The sequence below is a fragment of the Talaromyces amestolkiae genome, assembly GCF_001896365.1.
Source record: "Talaromyces amestolkiae strain CIB chromosome Unknown scaffold8.1, whole genome shotgun sequence".
Classification (NCBI taxonomy): Eukaryota; Fungi; Ascomycota; class Eurotiomycetes; order Eurotiales; family Trichocomaceae; genus Talaromyces; species Talaromyces amestolkiae.
In genome coordinates this window covers 558835-579254 of record NW_024468044.1, presented here as the reverse complement: position 1 = coordinate 579254, position 20420 = coordinate 558835, and the positions used below count along the sequence as shown (strand labels likewise).

The window sequence follows — 20420 nt, the reverse complement described above, 5'->3', positions numbered from 1 at the left end:
CTCCCTTTAGTTTATTCTATATACATTTCTATATGTACAACACCGCAACGTTCACCCGAACAATATCGCATCTAAAGTACGCCACAACTTCGCTTTCGTATATAGGTCGAGCTATCACTTCTTCGGCTGTGCCGAATCCGTAGGTGCTACGTTCTCGGCCAGTTCTGAATCGGGCCCGACTTCGAGGTTTCTCTCTAGATCTGCGTCCTGGGCAAGGGACAACTCTTGGGCTACCCATATTGTTAGTATAGTCTCTAGGAGGGGGAGAAGGGACACTCACCATGCCACAACTCTGCATAGACACCCTTCGTTTCAAGCAGCTGTGCATGCGTACCACTCTCAACCACGTGGCCATCCTTGAGAACAAGAATCTGATCACTGTCGTAGATCGTACGCAACCGATGTGCGACAAACACGCTTGTCCGTTGTTTTTCCTTGATAATGCTATTGATGTTTTGTAGAAGTGCCTGCTCTGTATACGTATCCAAAGCCGAAGTCTGGAGCAAAAAAAGTCAGTATTCGCAAAACTACTACGTCAACCATGAGATACTCACCGCTTCGTCAAAGAAGAGCAGTGGTGGGTCTTTAAGAATAAGTCGCGACACGGCCAACCGCTGTTTCTCTCCGCCAGAAATCATCATGCCTCGCTCGCCAACGGCTGTTTTATAACCGTCCGGCAATCTCTGAATCAGTTCATGTACGTGTGCCCTCTCTGCAGCTTTCTGGACCTCTTCACTGGTGGCATTTATCCTGCCATATCGGATATTGTGCTCGATCGTGTCGTTGAATAGAGGCATATCTTGTGGCACCACACCAATCGACTTTCGTAGACTCTCCAGAGTCACATCGCGCACGTCCTGGCCATCAATGAGAATTCGGCCCTCTTGAACATCGTAAAAGCGGAACAAAAGTCTAAGAATAGTAGACTTTCCACAACCACTCGGTCCAACAACAGCAAACTTTGCTCCAGCAGGAATCGTGAAGGATGCATTCTTGAGAATGGGCCGGTCGGGATGGTATCCAAAAGTAACATTTTCGAACCGGATTTCACCTCCTCGTGACAAGTCCAAGACTTTAGCATCGGGTCGCTCCTTGACGGTGACGTTGACCTTTTGAAGGTTGAAAAGGGTCTCCATATCAAGCAATGACTGTCTCAGTTCACGATAGACAGAGCCCAGGAAATTCAACGGGACTGAAAGTTGGAAAACCAGTTGATTAACCATCACCAAGTCTCCCACAGTCAATTGCCCGGTTGCCACACCGTCCGCTGCCAGGTACATCATGGCAGCAAGAGCGCTAGAAAAGATCATGTTTTGTCCAGAGTTCAAGAATGCCAAAGACGTAGTCACTTTTATAGACGCATCTTCGTATGCCTTGAGAGCTTTATCGTAGCGTGACACTTCGTAGGCTTCGTTATTGAAATACTTGACAGCTTCGTAGTTGATCAATGAATCGACAGCAACGGTGGCACCTCTGTTATCTGCAGCATTAGCCTGTCTTCTGAACTTTGTTCGCCATGCTGTTGTTGTTATGGTAAAGGCAGTGTATGCGACCATTGTGACTGCTGTGATTGCTGCGAATCGGAAGCCGTATTGATATGTCTGAGAGGTTAGCCTATGGTGTGTACGCATCCACCAACGTGTGAATAGGTCTTACCAATATACCACAAACCATTGAAATTTCCAATGCAGTCGGAAAGACATGAAAGACCATGGACGTCAACAAGAAGCTGATTCCCTTGGTTCCTCGGTCAATTGCTCTTGTAAGACCACCAGTTTGCCGACTCAAGTGAAAGTTCAGATCTAAACGCAAAAGATGATCGAAAACATTGCCTGCAACTTTTCGAATCGCTTTCTGCGCAACACTTGCAAACACGGCGTTTCTCAATTCTTGGAACACCGTGGCGCCAATTCTCGTGGCTCCGTCTGCAGATTTGAGTTAGATTTTGGATGTCTACTCATGAGTTCCGAGCTTACAAGCTATTATCATCGMCCCTGCCACTGTGTATGCGGTGCCACCCACGGTTGCGAAATCGATGTTCATCGAGTCGACGATATTCTTGAAGTAGAAGGGAATTTCGACATTGAGGACCTGACAGATATCGTGTAAGAATAAACGGATTGCTGTAAAGTAGCGAATCATACCTTTGCTCCGATCAACAGCGTGAGAGCTGTTCCTACTCTCAATTTAGTTCCCCAATCGCCCTGCGCAAGCTTAGCCACAATTCCACAGTCCATATCGATAACCCCATACCTTCGGCCACAGATACCTTGCCAAGTCTTTCATGATAGCCCAATCCGCCTTTCGTTGCTCTTTATTTGTAGCCGCGCTTGTGTTGAGAATGTCCTCCGTTTTCTTCTTCGGTGTTGATTTCGCCTCCGCGACCAATTTCTGACCACCCGGTCCATCATCCTTGTTCGTTGTGTCTGTAGCTATCGGAGCTATCTTCGATTTTAATGGAGAATTTCCGTTGGTCTTCTGATTGTCTCGGAGCGCGCGGCCTGTAGTCAGAATCCGGAGTTGGTTTTGATTGTTAATACGAGCAAGTCCATAGAGGCATTGCGGTCGCTGCGGCAGACGCCTGCAAGACGACCTGACGGCTCTAGCAAACATTGTTCTCGTAACCCAACTTGATGCTTTCCACTCCAGAGGTGGATTGATGGAGAAATCCGAAGGTCCTCGGGGCTGTCTTCAAGGTGCCAATTGCGCAATTATAGGCGCCAGTGGGGGCATCTCACGTACTCCGCATTCGGCGATTAGAGATGGTGATCGGATTGGCAGTGCGGCTCGAATATGCCGGTGCTCATCTTATTCCAGAAGAGCTGTATAATATACACCATGCGAGAATCAATAAATTAATTACTGCGTATATTTGTGTGAAGAACTTAGACCTGTGCGCAGAGAATAATAAGGCTCCGTCCCGCAACGAAATTCCGCTGGCCGGAGCTTTCCTTGACGGGCCGGTTTTAGCGCGTCAACACGCTTGCCGCAGCCAAAACTGACGTAGGGCTAAGCAGAAAAAAAGAAATGCCACTCATTGCTCTCACCACCTACTCCATTCTTTTATTCACGCCCATGCTTCTGCCATTGCCATGCGCCTTACTCTAGGGAAAGGTGCGACGGCCATTTACAGGGCCAGGGCCGGAGCCAGTGCCTATAGACGGCATGGCGTGAGAAACGTACAGGTCAAGGCGGCGCCATTGGGAGAACCGACCGTTGTCAATGGAGTGAATCTGCCCATGTCAAGCACGCCTAGCAGTGCTTCTTCGGCTGGTATGTTTACTTTATATCATCGCTAAGCCATCTACTAATGAGTTGTTGCTCGAAAGATGCCAAATTCCACGTTGTTGGCACCCCATATTCCATGCTTTCGGTCTCTTTATCCGCATCGCAAAACCTGTATACCCGACGAGGCACATTGGTAGGATTGAGCGGAAAGGCAGATAACGTATGGAAATCAATAAACATACCAATTGAATAATGGGAGCTATTTCTGACATGTCGGCAACAGGTGATATCGACCTTGAGTGTCCTCGAGCCCTTTCGTCGGGCAGTCGTCGGAATTCCATTCCTGTATCAAAAAGTCTCATCTCCTAGTCCGATCAAAGCATTGGTATCGGTCCAATCGCCCGTGACATCTTTTGCTGTGGTACACTTGGATGGAACAGTGGATTGGATGGTGGCTCAGAGACGAGCGTTGCTTGCATGGACCGGACACTCTTTGAACATCAAGCCCAGGATCAACACGAATTTGGTATGCGCTTCTGAGTCATCCTTGTGAATTTGCACGTCTAATATACCGGTATAGAGCGTGACAAACTGGGGCAGCTCCGAGGTTACGGGACGAGGTCTTATGGCTCTCGTTGGTAGAGGCCAGGTGTACTCGATTGAATTGAAGGCTGGCGAACAATACATTGCTCACCCCAGGTATGACTGGACAATAAAAGATCTGAGATTTTTAAGACTGACTCAATCAGCAATATTGTCGCATACACGTTATCATCCACGCCCCCTCAACCATACCGTTTCAAGTCGACCACATTACGCTTCCAGATCCCAGGTCTGAACATTCCTGAACTTCTACTCAAGTCACGATATATCCGCGATTTTACAGCTTCTGATACCTGGAAGTTTTCCATGCGGATAATCCATAATTTTCGCACGTGGGCGCGAAGGACGATTTGGGGTGATAGAGTAAGCATTCTCATCATCAAACCACCAAAAACATGATCGACTAACACACCAAATGCAGCTCTTCCTCCAATTCGATGGCCCCGCAACCCTCCTGGTACAATCTCGCGGAGCACGAGTACGAGATATCATGAGCGACAGGGAGGTCAACGAAATAGCTGACMCCCCCGCCGGCGCCACATACAACGCCCTCAATAAGCTCACAGGCGCCACAGACCAAAGCGACTATCGGCGCGCCGCCGCAGAAGCCGTATCAGAAGCTCCCGTACCGTCTAGAACTGTTGAGGAACTGACGCAAGAACTCAAGGGTGTCAGTCAGACCATCGCGACTATTCGAGATGGTAGAGTTGAGTTTGAGCAGTTCAGGCAGCAGAACACAGACAATACTAGGAAGTAATAAACGGACTTTCCTTTGCTGGTCTGAGTTCATGTCATTCTTTCCCAAATGTAGCTTTGTATTGTTATGCTGACTGAATCGCTTTTCATTTGTCTCTGTTGCGATTCTTCTTTTGATACACATAGCTGTCTCGGCCATGAGACGGCTTTGAGAGGCTTTCAGATAATGATGTACTATAGATCTATTGATTGAAGACTATTCTGAGATTAAGTCCCATTTCTTTGAAAAATAGTGATGGTTTTAGAGACTTTCATTCAATAAGGTATTAGGTAGTCCCACGACATGAACTAAACAGTAGTAGAGACAGCACCATGCTAATATCAACCAAGAAGAAACATTCACATCCAGAAATAAGGAAAGAAAATAGTGACAAGTAATCGTCCAAAACTACTCCAGATCCAATGCAAAGTTAATCGTAAGGAGAGACTCCGCCCAAACATTCATCGCAAAATAACTTCACACACGCCACTGAGCAAATCATCAATTCAGATGGGCATTTCCAAGACTCTCCAACATATCATCAAAATTCTCCCCAAGCACAGTCACCTTCTGGGGGGATGCATTGTCGCTGACAGGCGTCTTCTTCTTGGGCGACACGTTTCGTGGCTTGGGCTTCACTTGCTGCAATCCTCCCTTGCAAAGGGAACATCTTGCCTTTGTTGGATCGATGCTCTTCGAGTGTCTTCCGTACTTATGACCGCAGTCAATGCAGAGCCAGACGTATTTGTAGTCGATTTCGTAGGAATGCTTCGTAGTCACTTCGATGGGATAGTGTTTGTAAATGGGGTGCTGTTGCACTGCGTCGACGCATTTGCGACCCCATTCTTTGAAACTAGTGCCATGGGGTTGATCACGAATTTTGGAAATCATGTAGTTTGCAAGATGGCAGTATTCGTGTGCCAGTGTGTTCAGCAGTCGATTTTCGTCGTCAATGATTCGCTCAGCAAGCTCGATAGAGGCGTGCTGAATGTATCTGAAACCTCCATCTGCCTGCTTGAACTTTTCTTGCTTCCACTTGGCACGTCCTGCTGTGCTGCGCAATGTTTTGCTCCATTCGATTTTGACGCCTCCTGTGCTCTGTGCGAGTTCGTTGATTTGACCGCCTGTAATGGCTTCGTCAAGTGCCAGTAAGAATTCCTGAGCGAGTGACGTTTTTCTGTCGTCGAATTCCTTCTTGCGCGCAGCAGCAGCTTTCCTTTGAGCAATTTCTGCCTTCTTGATGGCGGTTTTGCTAGGGCTCTTGACTGGAGTCTCACTCAAGTCCTTGTCTACAGGCATGTTGTCTGTATCTGCTCTGAAATCGGCCTTTTCGACTTCCTCTAAGGCAAGTAGACGCTCTAGAGCCCTGCTTCTATTTTTCTGCTTGGGAGGTGACCACTGATCATTCCAGGCATTAGTAAGTTCCTGACTCCAGAACGCATCGGAGCTTGGACGATGAGGAGATGGAGGTATTTTGGTTTTTGACGGAGATGGCCGTAGTGTTTTAGTAGGACTACACGGAGGAGTCTGCATCTTGTTCACTTGCTGTTTTCTCGTAGAGCCAGGAGAAGATGTGCTGTATTTTGACATTAGAAAGCTTTCCTGTCAAGATAGAACTTAAACTTACATAGAGTTGATGCTCTCACGAAGCGGGCTTCTTTTGGGTTTGATGTACTTGGTGGGTTCGCCCTCTTCGTCAAGGCTCTCATTGGGTAGCAAGCGAGTAAAAGGAGAAGAGAAACGCGGAGTAGTTGGTTTATGAGAAGATCTATGGGGCGGGGTTGCCTTTGTGGTGGCTGGTGAGTGAGCTTCGTTTGAGATGTTGAGCTTTTGAGTTTGTGAGCTTATGCTCGAGGTTCGTGGTTTTCGTCCCCTCAGAAGTCTCCTTCGAATGGGCTTTGGAGTGGGAAGCTTGACTTTCTGCTCCTCTTCGTCCTCATCTTCATCTTCGAGACCGTCATCATGGTAACTCAAGTCTTCATTATCACTGACAATGAAGTCATCGAGAGAGTTATACCCATCTGAGTTGTCGCTCACTTCTGGCTCAGATTCGTCTGATTCCTCTTTCAGTTTTGGCTCTCTATATCGCATAAAACTAGGCTCTTGAGCCTCTGACTCGGATCTTCCATCATACACATTTTCACCCAAAGTGTTGTCTGCTTCTAGATTTGTATCTTCGTGCAAACCCGTTTCCTCTTCTTCCTCATCATCTTCCTCTTCTGAGTTGTCGGATACTTCCTCAGCCTCGTCGTCAAAGAAAAGGTTCTCTTTGTCTGAATTTTCTTCTTCCTCTGATTCACTACCAGATCGTGACCTTCTGGACGAAGAACCGCTACTATCTTGAGATGCCCGCTTCGACAGACCAGAAGTAATCGAATTCGAGTGTGTAAGCTTCAACGGGGCCTTAGAATTTTTCTGGTTGGTGCGTGGGGACTCGGTAAACGGATCGGCCCTCTCTCCTTCGTCGTGGTCTGACTCTTCTTCGTCTTCGAATATTTTGAAGTCGGAGAATCCATTGTTCTTCTTAGGTTTGGGCTTGGGCTTGGGCTTGGGCTTTAGTGGCGATGAGATGGTTGTTCTATAAAATGTCGAGGAGGTTGTAGATGCTGTCCGTGAGGCATTCGGACTCTGACGTCCATAGACGACTGTTGGGTTTGAAGCGTTCAATCGTGCCATGTCGTACGCTGAATGTTTTGCAATTTATGCGATGCTGTGAATGTCATTCCACGGGATACTCTGTATATATCAACCTCAAATTGACCCAACGGTCGGTGACTGAGTTCGAGGCAATTGATTCTCGAGTAGTATACGACGCAGGCGTAGGAGGAAGGTACGATATAATTTGTGTTTACGGGCTGCGGTTGGCAGGACAACGCCGTTTGACGGGTGGGCGATAGTAAAATCGATAACGACTACACGTGAGGGAATAACTTCAATCCTACGGTTCTGAGATATTATTTAATGATTACTCTTACTACAAGCTTATCTCCGTTTGTGAAACTCTCATTTTTGATTGAAGTCGGTGGCTTATACCTGTTGATGTTGGGAATTCCGACAATTTTCATGTAGAAGTCCCATCATAATCAGAAATATATATAGCGGCTCAATTTGGTTCGCACCCAAATACTGGACAGACACTGAACAAAACCACTAAAGCAACTCTCTGTGAACCCTCGAACCTTTGCATACACCCTAAAGAGCGAAGACTCGTACGTCTCATTACATGAAGCAATTTGATGTCTAAGTATAACAATGTATTCATAGATAACTCAGCACGCAGTTAACATCATCAGTCCACGGATAAGCTTATCGGTAGAGCAACAAAGTCCTTAAAGATAAGCTTCCGGGAAGTCTTGGCTAAGGGCCGCCTCGAAGAATAATTTATTGGTACTTGATATTATGCATGGTCGTGATGACTTGATGTTTGATACAGTACCTCACCAGTGGTTACGAAGTTCGGGTTTTCCAAAAGACGAACCCCAGAAATGATTTCAAATCGAAACTCAGAAGAAATTCAATAGTGCGGCGCATGCTTATTTTTGATGAAAGTGACCATTAGCTTGTTTCAGAGCTCCAAGAAGCAAATGAAAATATATGCACCATGTCTCCGAGCCCCTTTTCCCACATGTCACCGCTGTCATCACAAATACTATCCGCTCCAGAGACCGTATTTCGACGGAGGTCCGGACGAACGTGGCACTCAGGTCCGCTTTCTATTATAGCCGATGGTGACACTACAAGATCCGAGACAGCGGCAGTATGACGTTCAACTTCCTAACATGAAGGATTGTTCCAGGCCTTCTGGGTTAGTACATAGTATAGAGGAGATCGGATGGATAATGCGGCGATAGACTTGGACGAGATGTTGGTACATACTATGTATATCGACTGTATTGTTAGTGCGGCCTCCATACTATGTAAGGCTCCATTCTCCGTCTCCGTGTGAAAGCGTCTGTACCGTACGGTACGTACAGTGTACTAGGTGTACGGACTACGGAGTATGGGTGTTTGTATGGCGGAGGAAGGTGTAACTTCGAGCAAGCCACAGAGTCCACGCACCAAGCCGACCGGTGCCGATCCAGCGGCTTAATTTCGATATTTCAAGGTTTTTTGATGCACAAGCTTTTCGGTGTGGAAGGCCAGCAGGTGGCAGAACGTTCAGGGTTGTTAGAAACAAGGAACGACATTATGCTATGACGATAGAAAATTTTTTGATCTGTCTATCTGTACGGTACTAAGCTGAGCTAGAACTAAGTGACCGTACTGCACTGAGCATTTGACAGCGGCATATCGATAGGCTAAACCTGTCTTACTTGTCTTACAGAAGGTGGCTTAGCCTTCTATTGTGGATAAGATCTTACATGAAATGCATAAGACAGTGCATTATTTGCGATCCTTGTGTGGGAGTGCCGGAGGACTCGCAGCCGGTTGCCACCGATTTTATTGATCGAATTCTTTCATCGAGCTGTTGAAATGGGCCAGCTGAGAGAGCCCAAGAGTACGTATACTATATATTATATATGTATTGTGTGTAAAGCTATGGAGAAAATTGCGACGTGTTTACCAACTTCCTTGATGGAGTAACGTGATTGGCCAATCAGGCAGTCTTCATTCCATGGAACATCTCACCATGTAAGCGGCTCTTGGCGGGCAGTTTTTGTTATGTTGTCTGATCCCCCTTCATACCGTTACAAGTGCTAGATACCAATGACTTCGTTGACCCGGTTGCGAGGTGGGATTCTTGAGAATAGACAATGAAACGAAAATACATATTGTCGATTTCAGTCAGAAGGATTCATCAACTAATTGACCATTGTGTACGACGTGTAGCAAATTCGCTGACCCTCTTGAGAACTTGCGCGTACAGCATACGCAGCTTCAGTATGTACTTACTTGCCACCGGCGTGTGGGACAGTGGGTCGTGTCTCAGGGGCTTGACTACTTTCATGGTAAACAAGATACGCAGTCCGGTAACGTACTGGCCGGTATCATAACTCTGCTGGCCACTCACGGTGCCTCCCGGAAGTCGCGGAGGGGCCCTTATCATTTAATTTCATAGCTAATTGGCTGATACGACGGGCTTACCCCTGCTGCATGGCCCCACTTGCTAGTCAGACCCTCCCGGATCGAGCATCGTCGACCTGTAAGATCGTAGTATTTGATACAGAGCTTCCGMCCCGCCGTAAAACACAGCCAGTCAACGGTCGCTAATCTCCTCTAGCATACCAGCTGTTCTGTAATGGAATCATCGTGAACCTGCGTTCTGTGTGTGTGGCTGTAACTGATTTGGTAACTGATCGCCAAAAGTACTGGTCAATGCTAGTGCATGCTACCGCTTCTGCTTCTGAATCGATCAATTGCCACGCATTCGAGTCAGTATTTCCGAGAACGATACTGATTAGCGGCCTCTCTGGGAGGACGTGTGTTATTTACGCATACTATAGTGCGCAGTACACACTAGTAATGTACGGTGGACACTGAGACCGATTGCGCCCAAAATAGCCACGAGTCCCCTCCCACTTTCCCTGCCAGCCAACTGGCCCAGACTCGCTCTCTGTTCCTGCCAGCGCCAACAATTTTCTTGCTACAGAGCACCACTCCACTCCTGCCTGCCCTGCGACTGGCCTCTTTCTCCCCTTCCCCCTGCCTGCGACAGCACTCTCTCGCAATCCTGATTTTCTGTACGATCTAAACCCATTGTCCATTTTCTCTCGCTCCTATTCTTTTCGCGCTCTCTTTCCTAGTTGCATCACATTTTATCACGTCTACACTCTTTTTCCATACTTTTTTCGCCGAGTCGACAACCTCTCGTTCGTGTCGCCTTCCAATCCTTCCCTCTTTTTCCCCCCATCTGGCGGAAGAAGGAAAGGATCCTGGGCGCCCGTAGATTCCTGCGTCTGTTGCAAGGTGCCGACAACCTCAACCCACTCATCTACGACGCGCTGGCGAGCTGTCACTGAGCTGTTATTTCGATAAAAAAAAACCTTCATTCGTTCAACAACAAACTGACGACTCAACTACAACGATAATTAATATCTACCTGTTCAATCGCTGACAAATTCATTCCACCATCGTGAGAATTACACGGCAACTCAAAAAAACCTCAATCACAGGATTACGAGCATTCGTCACCTGGCTGTGACGGAATTTCTCATTTCTGTGTTCCAGCCATATGACACTTTGATTGGTTCGACGACTCTGTATATTTCACAAGCATTCGATCGTTTTCATGGGCAGTTCATAGAGGTACGTTGATTGAACGATAAAGTAATCGGTAGATGGCTGAATATAGCGACACATTGACAAGAGAGTCTGGCTAACGACTCAACCTGACAGAACTATTTTGTCATTGCGTTATAGATAGTCATCATGTCTGCTGGCCATTACGACGATGGCTATGGCCATCAGGGCCACGCTGACCATCAGGGCCACGGTGATGCCTATTACCAGGACGATCAACATGGGTACTACGATCAAAACGAGTACTCGAACTACGGAGACGGTTACTACGACCAGAGGTGAGTCTTGCATGCGAAGGTTGGCCAGAAACTCGATAGAATGGTGAAACTAACAATTGCTTTAGTGGTTACTATGGTGATAATCACGGAGAACACCACGGCGAACAGCATGGTGAACAACACGCGGGCGGCGGCTACTATGAAGGCGGCCAGGACAACTACTACAACGAACAGTACTATGATCAGGGCCATGGCGGACATCCTGATTATGCCCAAAACGGCCGCAGTCGTCGACGCGGAGACTCCGAGGAAGACTCGGAAAGTTTCAGTGATTTCACCATGAGGTCCGAAACTGCTCGTGCAGCTGACATGGACTACTACGGCCGTGGTGATGAGCGTTACAACAGCTACAATGAAAGTCAGATGGGTGGCCAAGGATACGGATACCGACCACCTTCCTCTCAGATCTCTTATGGAGGAAATCGCTCATCAGGCGCCTCGACCCCAGTTTACGGCATGGACTACAGCAACGCCCTCCCCGCTGGCCAGCGCTCTCGTGAGCCGTACCCGGCTTGGACTTCTGACGCCCAAATTCCCCTTTCCAAGGAAGAAATCGAGGACATCTTTTTGGACCTGGTCAACAAGTTTGGTTTCCAACGTGACAGCATGAGGAACATGTACGATCATTTCATGACTCTCCTCGACTCCCGTGCCTCCCGTATGACTCCCAACCAGGCCCTTTTGTCGTTGCATGCGGACTACATTGGGGGTGACAATGCCAACTACCGCCGCTGGTACTTTGCTGCACATCTCGACCTTGACGACGCCGTGGGGTTTGCCAATATGCAACTCGGAAAAGCCAATCGTAGAACTCGAAAGGCCCGTAAAGCCGCCAAGAAGGCTGCAGCAGAAAACCCCGAAAACGAACAAGCCACCCTGGACGCTTTGGAAGGTGATAATAGTTTGGAGGCAGCCGAATTCCGCTGGAAGACACGTATGAACCGCATGTCTCAACATGAGCGTTGCCGACAGATCGCCCTTTTCCTTCTCTGCTGGGGCGAGGCAAACCAAGTCCGTTTCACACCCGAGTGTCTCTGTTTTATCTTCAAGTGTGCCGATGACTACTTGAACTCTCCTGCTTGCCAGAATCGTGTCGAGCCTGTAGAGGAAGGCACGTATCTCAATAACATCATCACGCCGCTTTACAGCTATCTCCGTGACCAGGGTTATGAGATCTACGATGGTAAATATGTTCGTCGTGAGCGTGACCACGCCCAGATCATTGGTTACGACGATGTGAACCAACTGTTTTGGTACCCCGAGGGTATCGAGCGGATCATCCTAGAAGACAAGACGCGACTTGTCGACATTGCTCCTGCCGAGCGATGGGAAAAATTGAAGGATGTCAACTGGAAGAAGGTGTTCTTCAAGACGTATCGCGAAACTCGTTCCTGGTTCCACATGATCACCAACTTTAATCGTATCTGGGTTATTCATCTTGGTGCTTTCTGGTTTTTCACCGCTTACAACGCCAAGTCATTGTATACCAAGGACTATCAGCAACAACTCAACAATCAACCCCCTGGCTCTTACTCGTGGTCAGCGGTCGGTCTAGGTGGTGCGCTCGTTACTCTTATCAATATCTTCGCCACTCTTGCTGAGTGGGCTTATGTGCCACGCAGATGGGCCGGTGCTCAGCACTTGACCAGGCGTCTTTTGTTCTTGCTTTTAGTCTTCGCCGTCAACATTGGCCCTGCCATATACGTTTTCGGTGTTTCGAAAGACGGCACAGACACCATCGCATATGTTCTCGGTGTTGTTCAATTCTTCATTGCTCTGGCAAGTTTCTTCTTCTTCGCTGTCATGCCGCTCGGTGGTCTGTTCGGCAGTTACATGAAGAAAAACACACGTCAATATGTTGCCAGTCAGACATTCACAGCCAGCTTTCCTGCGCTCAGTGGTAATGGCATGTGGATGTCTTATGGTATGTGGGTTTGCGTGTTCGCCGCCAAATTGGTTGAGTCCTACTTCTTCCTCACGCTCTCTTTCAAGGATCCCATCCGTATCCTTCGCCCGATGACGATTCAGCACTGTTTAGGTGACAAGATCATTGGTGATATTCTTTGCCATGCTCAACCCCAGATTCTTCTTGGCTTGATGTTCTTCACCGATTTGACTCTTTTCTTCCTGGATAGTTATCTGTGGTACATTATTTTGAACACCATCTTCTCCGTGGCACGATCATTCCACTTGGGTGTCTCTATCTGGAGTCCCTGGCGAAACATCTTCTCGCGTCTACCCAAGCGTATCTACTCCAAGGTTCTGGCTACCACGGACATGGAGATCAAGTACAAGCCTAAAGTTCTGATCTCTCAAGTCTGGAACGCTATCGTCATTTCCATGTACCGCGAGCATCTTCTGGCTATTGACCACGTTCAGAAGCTTTTGTATCACCAAGTTCCATCTGAGCAGGAGGGCAAACGAACATTGAGAGCGCCGACCTTCTTTGTTTCTCAAGAGGATCACTCCTTCCGTACCGAGTTCTTCCCATCTCAGAGTGAAGCAGAGCGTCGTATTTCGTTCTTTGCACAGTCTCTTTCGACCCCAATTCCAGAGCCCCTACCCGTGGACAACATGCCTACTTTCACCGTCTTGATTCCTCACTACAGCGAAAAGATTCTTCTCTCTTTGCGAGAAATCATCAGAGAGGACGAGCCTTACTCTCGTGTCACCCTTCTAGAATATCTGAAGCAACTTCACCCTCACGAATGGGATTGCTTTGTGAAGGACACCAAGATTCTTGCAGATGAGACATCTCAATTCAACGGGGAGTACGAAAAATCTGAAAAGGATGCAGCACGAAGCAAGATTGATGACCTTCCTTTCTATTGCATTGGTTTCAAATCCGCTGCTCCTGAATATACTCTCCGCACTCGTATCTGGGCCTCTCTTCGCACTCAAACCCTGTACCGTACAATCTCTGGTTTTATGAATTACAGCCGTGCTATCAAGCTTCTCTATCGGGTTGAAAACCCCGAGGTTGTGCAGATGTTTGGCGGGAACTCTGACAAGTTGGAACGCGAATTGGAACGCATGGCTCGCCGCAAGTTCAAGATTTGTGTTTCTATGCAACGTTATGCCAAGTTCAACAAGGAAGAACGTGAGAACACCGAGTTCCTTCTTCGCGCTTACCCAGACCTCCAAATCGCCTACCTCGATGAAGAACCTCCTGCCAACGAGGGCGAGGAACCTAGACTCTACTCCGCTCTTATCGACGGACACTCAGAAATTCTGGAGAACGGCCTTCGCAAACCCAAGTTCCGCATTCAGCTCTCTGGTAACCCTATTCTTGGAGATGGAAAGTCCGATAACCAGAACCACTCCATCATCTTCTACCGTGGTGAATACATTCAATTGATCGATGCAAACCAAGACAACTATCTCGAGGAATGTTTGAAGATTCGCAGCGTCCTTGCCGAGTTTGAGGAGTTGAGCACCGACAACGTTTCCCCCTACACTCCTGGTGTTTCTACCCCCAAAACCGACCCTGTCGCCATTCTTGGTGCTCGTGAATACATTTTCTCAGAGAACATTGGTATCCTTGGTGACGTCGCTGCCGGAAAAGAACAGACATTCGGTACTCTATTCGCTCGTACTCTCGCTGAAATTGGTGGTAAACTCCACTATGGTCATCCTGATTTCCTCAACGGTATTTTCATGACAACTCGTGGCGGTGTTTCTAAGGCTCAGAAGGGTCTTCATTTGAACGAGGATATTTACATCGGTATGAATGCTGTGCTCCGTGGTGGCAGAATCAAGCATTGTGAATACTTTCAATGTGGTAAGGGTCGTGATCAAGGTTTTGGTTCAATTCTCAACTTCACAACCAAGATCGGAACCGGTATGGGTGAACAAATGCTTTCTCGTGAATACTACTACCTCGGTACTCAACTTCCATTGGATCGTTTCTTGTCATTCTACTACGCTCACCCTGGTTTCCATATCAACAACATGTTCATCATGTTGTCTGTGAACATGTTCATGATTACGATGATCAACCTCGGTGCCTTGCGACACGAAACCATTCTCTGCCGATACAACTCCAACCTTCCAATCACCGACCCCTTGATGCCTACTGGTTGCGCCAATCTCGTTCCTATTACCAACTGGGTTAATCGTTGTATTGTCTCCATCTTCATTGTGTTCTTCATTTCTTTCGTTCCCTTGGTGGTTCAAGAATTGACTGAGCGAGGTGTCTGGCGTGCGGCAACCCGTCTTGCTAAGCAGTTCGGTTCTCTGTCCTTCATGTTTGAGGTGTTCGTTTGCCAAATTTATGCCAATGCCATTCAGCAAGATCTCTCCTATGGTGGTGCCCGATATATCGGTACTGGTCGTGGTTTCGCGACTGCTCGTATTCCGTTCGGTGTTCTTTACTCTCGTTTCGCTGGCCCCTCGATCTACCTGGGCGCTCGATGCTTGCTCATGTTGCTGTTCGCTACGGCGACCATGTGGACTGCTGCTTTGATCTGGTTCTGGGTTTCCTTGATGGCTCTGTGTATCTCACCATTCTTGTTCAACCCTCACCAGTTCTCATGGAACGACTTCTTCATCGACTACCGCGACTATCTTCGATGGTTGTCTCGTGGCAATTCCAGATCTCACAACTCTTCATGGATTGCTTTCTGTCGTCTGTCTCGTACTAGAATCACTGGATACAAGCGCAAGGTTCTCGGTGTTCCATCCGAGAAGCTTTCGGGTGACGTTCCACGTGCTCGCATCACCAACATATTCTTTTCGGAGGTTCTTGGTCCTTTAGTCTTGGTTGCAGTCACACTCATTCCTTATCTCTACATCAACGCTCGTACTGGTGTTACCGAGAACAACCCACAGGCGACCAACGCACTTATCCGCATTGGTATCGTTGCACTTGCTCCCGTCGGTGTCAATGCCGGTGTTGCTGGCGCTATGTTCGGTTTGGCATGCTGTATGGGTCCTCTTTTGAGCATGTGTTGCAAGAAGTTCGGTTCCGTGCTTGCCGCAATTGCTCACGGTATCGCCGTCATTATGCTCCTTGCTATCTTTGAAGTCATGTTCTTCTTGGAAAACTGGAGTTTCCCTCGTTGCGTCTTGGGCATGATCTCCATGGCCGCAATTCAGCGATTTGTCTACAAGTTGATAATTGCTCTTGCACTCACCAGAGAATTCAAACATGATCAATCCAACATCGCTTGGTGGACCGGAAAATGGTACAACATGGGCTGGCACTCTCTCTCCCAGCCGGGTCGTGAATTCCTCTGCAAGATCACTGAGCTCGGTTACTTTGCCGGTGACTTTGTCTTGGGTCACCTTCTCCTCTTCGCCATGCTACCCGCTCTCTGCGTGCCATATATTGACAGATTCCACTCGGTCATTCTTTTCTGGCTTCGTCCTAGGTATGTCTCTATCTCTACTTTTTCTCGACCCGTTTCACTAACAATTCTTGTAGCCGACAAATTCGTCCTCCTATATACTCATTGAAGCAGTCCAAGCTCCGTCGTCGTCGCGTAATCCGTTACGCCATCCTGTACTTCGTCATGCTTGTTCTCTTTATCGTCCTCGTTGTGGCGCCTTTGGTCGTTCGTCGTCTCAACATCAACTTGCCCACCATCCCTGATAGCCTTATGCAGCCTTTGGACGGGGGATCGCTCCATAACGACACTCACACATACTACACCGGCTCTGGATTACCCGCCGGATTCGTCGCCCATTCTGGCAGTGACTCCAGCAGCAGCAGCAGCACTGCTGGCGCTAAGATGATGTTCATGTTCTAGACTGCATACTGATTTTGCTTTATATTTTTCTTCCACTTTTATCACATCCTTCAAGCTGTATAATTGCCTGAAGATTCCAGAAGATGGCTCGGTCAAGGCATTCCTTCTTTTGACTGCATCGTCCGCCCTCGCTGCACTCATCACCGATTCTATTGCTAGTAATGAGTAATTCATCTCCTGTGCTACTTTTATTGTATACGTTTATGGAGTTGACTGGTCGTTGTTTTGTCGCACACCTATATGTCTCTTAAAACTTTGTGCTTCCGTCTTTCGTTTCTGATGCGACTATGCTTTCTTTCAGACTTTATAAACACACTATCTGACGATAGCCTTTCTGTATCATCAATGCAATTCTATTACAATCATTCGACTTCAATTGGTTATTATTACTAGTTAGTAAATTCGGAGTGTGCGACTTTGTTGTCGCCGATACGCCGGTCCTTAAATTAAGTCGCCCCTTACTCTTATCAAGACAGCGGTTAATCTCGTTATTTTCCCCCGAGAGTTTTCAATCCGTATCAAAAAAAATATCCTTACACGTCCTTTACGGTATAAATTTTGCTGCTTCTCTGTGCATCTAGATTTAACAAGATACTACGCACCAGGTATTTGTACGTACGTACGTACTTACAAGCGATAGTAGGCCCCCTAGCATACCACTACAAGCTCACAAATAGAGCTCTCCTACCAATATCCTCTCTTAAACCTCACTACGGGGATCCGCTACGGAGATTTACTATAGGGGTTCACTACTGGGCTCACTACGAAGTCTCACCTTGGAGGACTCGTTACAGAAAACTTAGGGGCGAGGGGGGGGGCACTACGGGGGGGAAAACGCTGCGCGGGCTTACTATGGGGGCTACGAAGCCTCATTATAGAGGCATCGCTGCAAGCATTACATGGAATTTCAATCTAAAAGCTTTTCGTAGGAATGACACACAAAGGAAAGCTGTGTAATCTTTTTGGTAACGGATGTGTATAGATCCGGGTGGGAATCACGAGATCCAGGTGGAATTAATGGTCAATCAGTGCTTATCTCACGTGACCCGGCCTCTATCAGTGGGTGCCTAAGTAATCTCGGCCGCTGCGGCAAGCAAGATCGTCTCCTTTCTCAATCTAATCCAAGTCCGCATAATCCTGGGTTGATCTACAATTGTACGCCTCCCTCGATACATTCCCATTGCGCCTGAGGAAAGGCAATGTGACAATGGACGTCCACGAAGTACAACGAGTTCTGACGGACTTTCTCCAAGAATTGTCCACCTTGTTCCACCGCGTTCCGGGTTCTGCGATCCTGCTCCGTTACGTCAAATCCAGTTATCAGAATGACCCAATTCGCTCAGCCGTCGAATTGTTCCTGTTCCTTTTTGCTGTGCGATATCTTCTTGCGCCGAAATATTCAACAAAGCCTGGCATCGTGAAGCTCTCGGAGGAGGAGATTGATGATTTGGTTGATGAATGGACCCCGGAGCCTCTTGTCGGCACTCCGACAGCCTTGGAAGAGGCTGAGGTCGAGAAAAGAACAGTTATTGTCGGGTATGTTACGTTTGCCAAATCGCGTCCCAAACATCTACTGATACTCTATTTGATTAGACCGACCGGTCCCAAAGTCAAATTGTCCAATGGACGAAGTGTTATGAACATGGCCTCTTATAATTTCTATAACTTCACGTCGAACGAATCGCTCAAGGAAAAAGCCATCCAAACACTGCGGACTTACGGCGTTGGACCCTGCGGTCCTCCCGGATTCTACGGTACTCAAGACGTGCACATCAAAACGGAAGCAGATGTCGCTGCGTTCCTCGGCACAGCGGCGTGTATAATTTACGCCCAAGCCTTTTCGACCATTTCTAGTGTCATCCCCGCTTTTTCCAAGCGAGGAGATATCATAGTTGCCGATAAGGGCGTGAGCTACGCTATTCGCAAAGGAATCCAGATTTCGCGAAGCACAGTGCGATGGTATGAACATAATGATATGGAAGATCTTGAGCGTGTGCTTGAAAAGGTTACTCGAGAACAAGCTCGCAAGCCATTGACTCGTCGCTTTATCATCACTGAAGGCTTGTTTGAATCTATCGGTGATATGGTGGACCTGCCCAGAATTGTAAGTTTGGAGTTTCGTTTTTGTTTCTAATTGAATAATGCTAATGGTCTTCTTTCAAAGGTCGAACTCAAATTCAAGTACAAATTTCGCCTCATTTTGGATGAGACTTGGTCTTTTGGTGTTCTTGGACGCAACGGTCGTGGCATTACGGAGCACCAAAATGTCGATGCAACGGAGATTGATATGATTGTCGGTTCTCTTGCTGGCCCCATCATTGCTGGAGGTGGTTTCTGCGCTGGGTCCGAAGAGATCGTTCATCATCAGCGTATTTCGGCATCCGCATATACATTCTCTGCCGCTTTACCTGCTCTGTTGTCGACTACTGCTAGTGAGACTATTAATATGATGCAGACCAACCCAGATCTGTTCGTTCAGCTTCGATCCAATATCAAGACTATGTGGTCACAGCTTGACCCACGTAGCGACTGGATGTATTGCACAAGTGCGCCAGAGAACCCAGTCATGATATTGGCTATCAAGCCGGAGATTGTGTCTTCGAGGAGGCTGTCTTATGAGGATCAGCAGTTTTTGCTGCAAGATATAGTAGATGAGGTATGTCCATTAGCTTTTGTCCATGGTCATTTAGTACTAACTGCATTTACAGACCCTGGCAAATGGTGTACTTATTACCCGACTCAAGTCGTTGCCCGACAGCGTGACACCAAGCCAACAGGTCCTACCATCTCTTAAGATCTGCCTGACAACCGGCTTGACGAAGCGCGAAGTCGAAAAGGCCGGAACGATCATCCGTCACGCGATTACAAAAGTACTAGGCAAAAAACGATAAGACTTATGCTGTGGCAGTTATATCTTGCGCTTTGCTGAAATTACGACTTCCCCGGATTGTATTCCTATATTATAATTTTTATCCCTGGCAACTGGACAGTTTTGTTGCTCCTAACCGACGTCGATAGTACTTCTGTGGCGGTACTCTGATGTCAGTCTCACTATTGAGTTCAAAGGTCAGAGCTCTCAAACGCCTGAATTGCCGTTTTCTTCTTTCTTTTTGGACGAATCATGTTATTCATAATAGAGTACATACATATATTTTTAATCTTGGTGGTGAATGGGAAAACGAGGGAACGAACGGATTGGAGTAATGTATTCTAACTACAAATTCGAGTCTCCTATGTAATTTGTCTCAGCGTCTCCCAATCTTAGATTTAGACCTCGGCCAGTATGTACATATCTAGGGCCGGCTCTTCACCAAATAAGACCGGAGTGAGTGTGAGCAGCATTCCAGAGAAGAATTCTCCAAGGGAGTGCCCTAATCGCAGATGCATACATGCCAGGATGGCTTGGATTGGTAGATAATCCCTAGTCACATTCTTGAAGTTGGTTTATTGGATCTGAGATTGATACACAAGCATTTTTGGGAAGGCCATCCTCGTACGAATTTTAGGCGAAGGCTAGCCCTAACTCTCTTTTCTGGAGGAATTCCGTACGATGTTTACTTGTTTCCTCTTTGGGCAGAATCCAGG

The 20420-nt window shown here is 47.4% G+C and overlaps 5 protein-coding genes across 5 annotated transcripts; 3 read left to right on the top strand and 2 right to left on the bottom strand.

Moving 5' to 3' along the window:
• Window positions 1-114: 114 nt before the first annotated feature.
• On the bottom strand, window positions 115-2613 carry BHQ10_004751 (uncharacterized protein; the record flags this gene model as incomplete). The annotated part of the gene is made up of 7 exons (XM_040877151.1): window positions 115-230; window positions 281-497; window positions 555-1601; window positions 1657-1925; window positions 1977-2091; window positions 2145-2204; window positions 2254-2613. The coding sequence occupies 7 exons, from the start codon at window positions 2611-2613 to the stop codon at window positions 115-117; spliced, it is 2184 nt and encodes a 727-aa protein (XP_040733255.1).
• Window positions 2614-3092: 479 nt separating this feature from the next.
• Window positions 3093-4588, top strand: BHQ10_004750 (uncharacterized protein; the record flags this gene model as incomplete). Its single annotated transcript, XM_040877150.1, has 6 exons — window positions 3093-3273; window positions 3330-3448; window positions 3512-3754; window positions 3809-3927; window positions 3978-4194; window positions 4253-4588. The coding sequence occupies 6 exons, from the start codon at window positions 3093-3095 to the stop codon at window positions 4586-4588; spliced, it is 1215 nt and encodes a 404-aa protein (XP_040733254.1).
• A 480-nt stretch (window positions 4589-5068) lies between these two features.
• BHQ10_004749 (uncharacterized protein) lies at window positions 5069-7243 on the bottom strand (the record flags this gene model as incomplete). Its single annotated transcript, XM_040877148.1, has 2 exons — window positions 5069-6143; window positions 6195-7243. 2 exons carry the CDS (start codon window positions 7241-7243, stop codon window positions 5069-5071), a joined length of 2124 nt encoding a protein of 707 aa, XP_040733253.1.
• A 3693-nt stretch (window positions 7244-10936) lies between these two features.
• Window positions 10937-16835, top strand: BHQ10_004748 (uncharacterized protein; the record flags this gene model as incomplete). The annotated part of the gene is made up of 3 exons (XM_040877147.1): window positions 10937-11085; window positions 11151-16457; window positions 16511-16835. 3 exons carry the CDS (start codon window positions 10937-10939, stop codon window positions 16833-16835), a joined length of 5781 nt encoding a protein of 1926 aa, XP_040733252.1.
• A 1207-nt stretch (window positions 16836-18042) lies between these two features.
• BHQ10_004747 (uncharacterized protein) lies at window positions 18043-19726 on the top strand (the record flags this gene model as incomplete). The annotated part of the gene is made up of 4 exons (XM_040877146.1): window positions 18043-18371; window positions 18429-18939; window positions 19000-19491; window positions 19544-19726. The coding sequence occupies 4 exons, from the start codon at window positions 18043-18045 to the stop codon at window positions 19724-19726; spliced, it is 1515 nt and encodes a 504-aa protein (XP_040733251.1).
• Window positions 19727-20420: the final 694 nt, after the last annotated feature.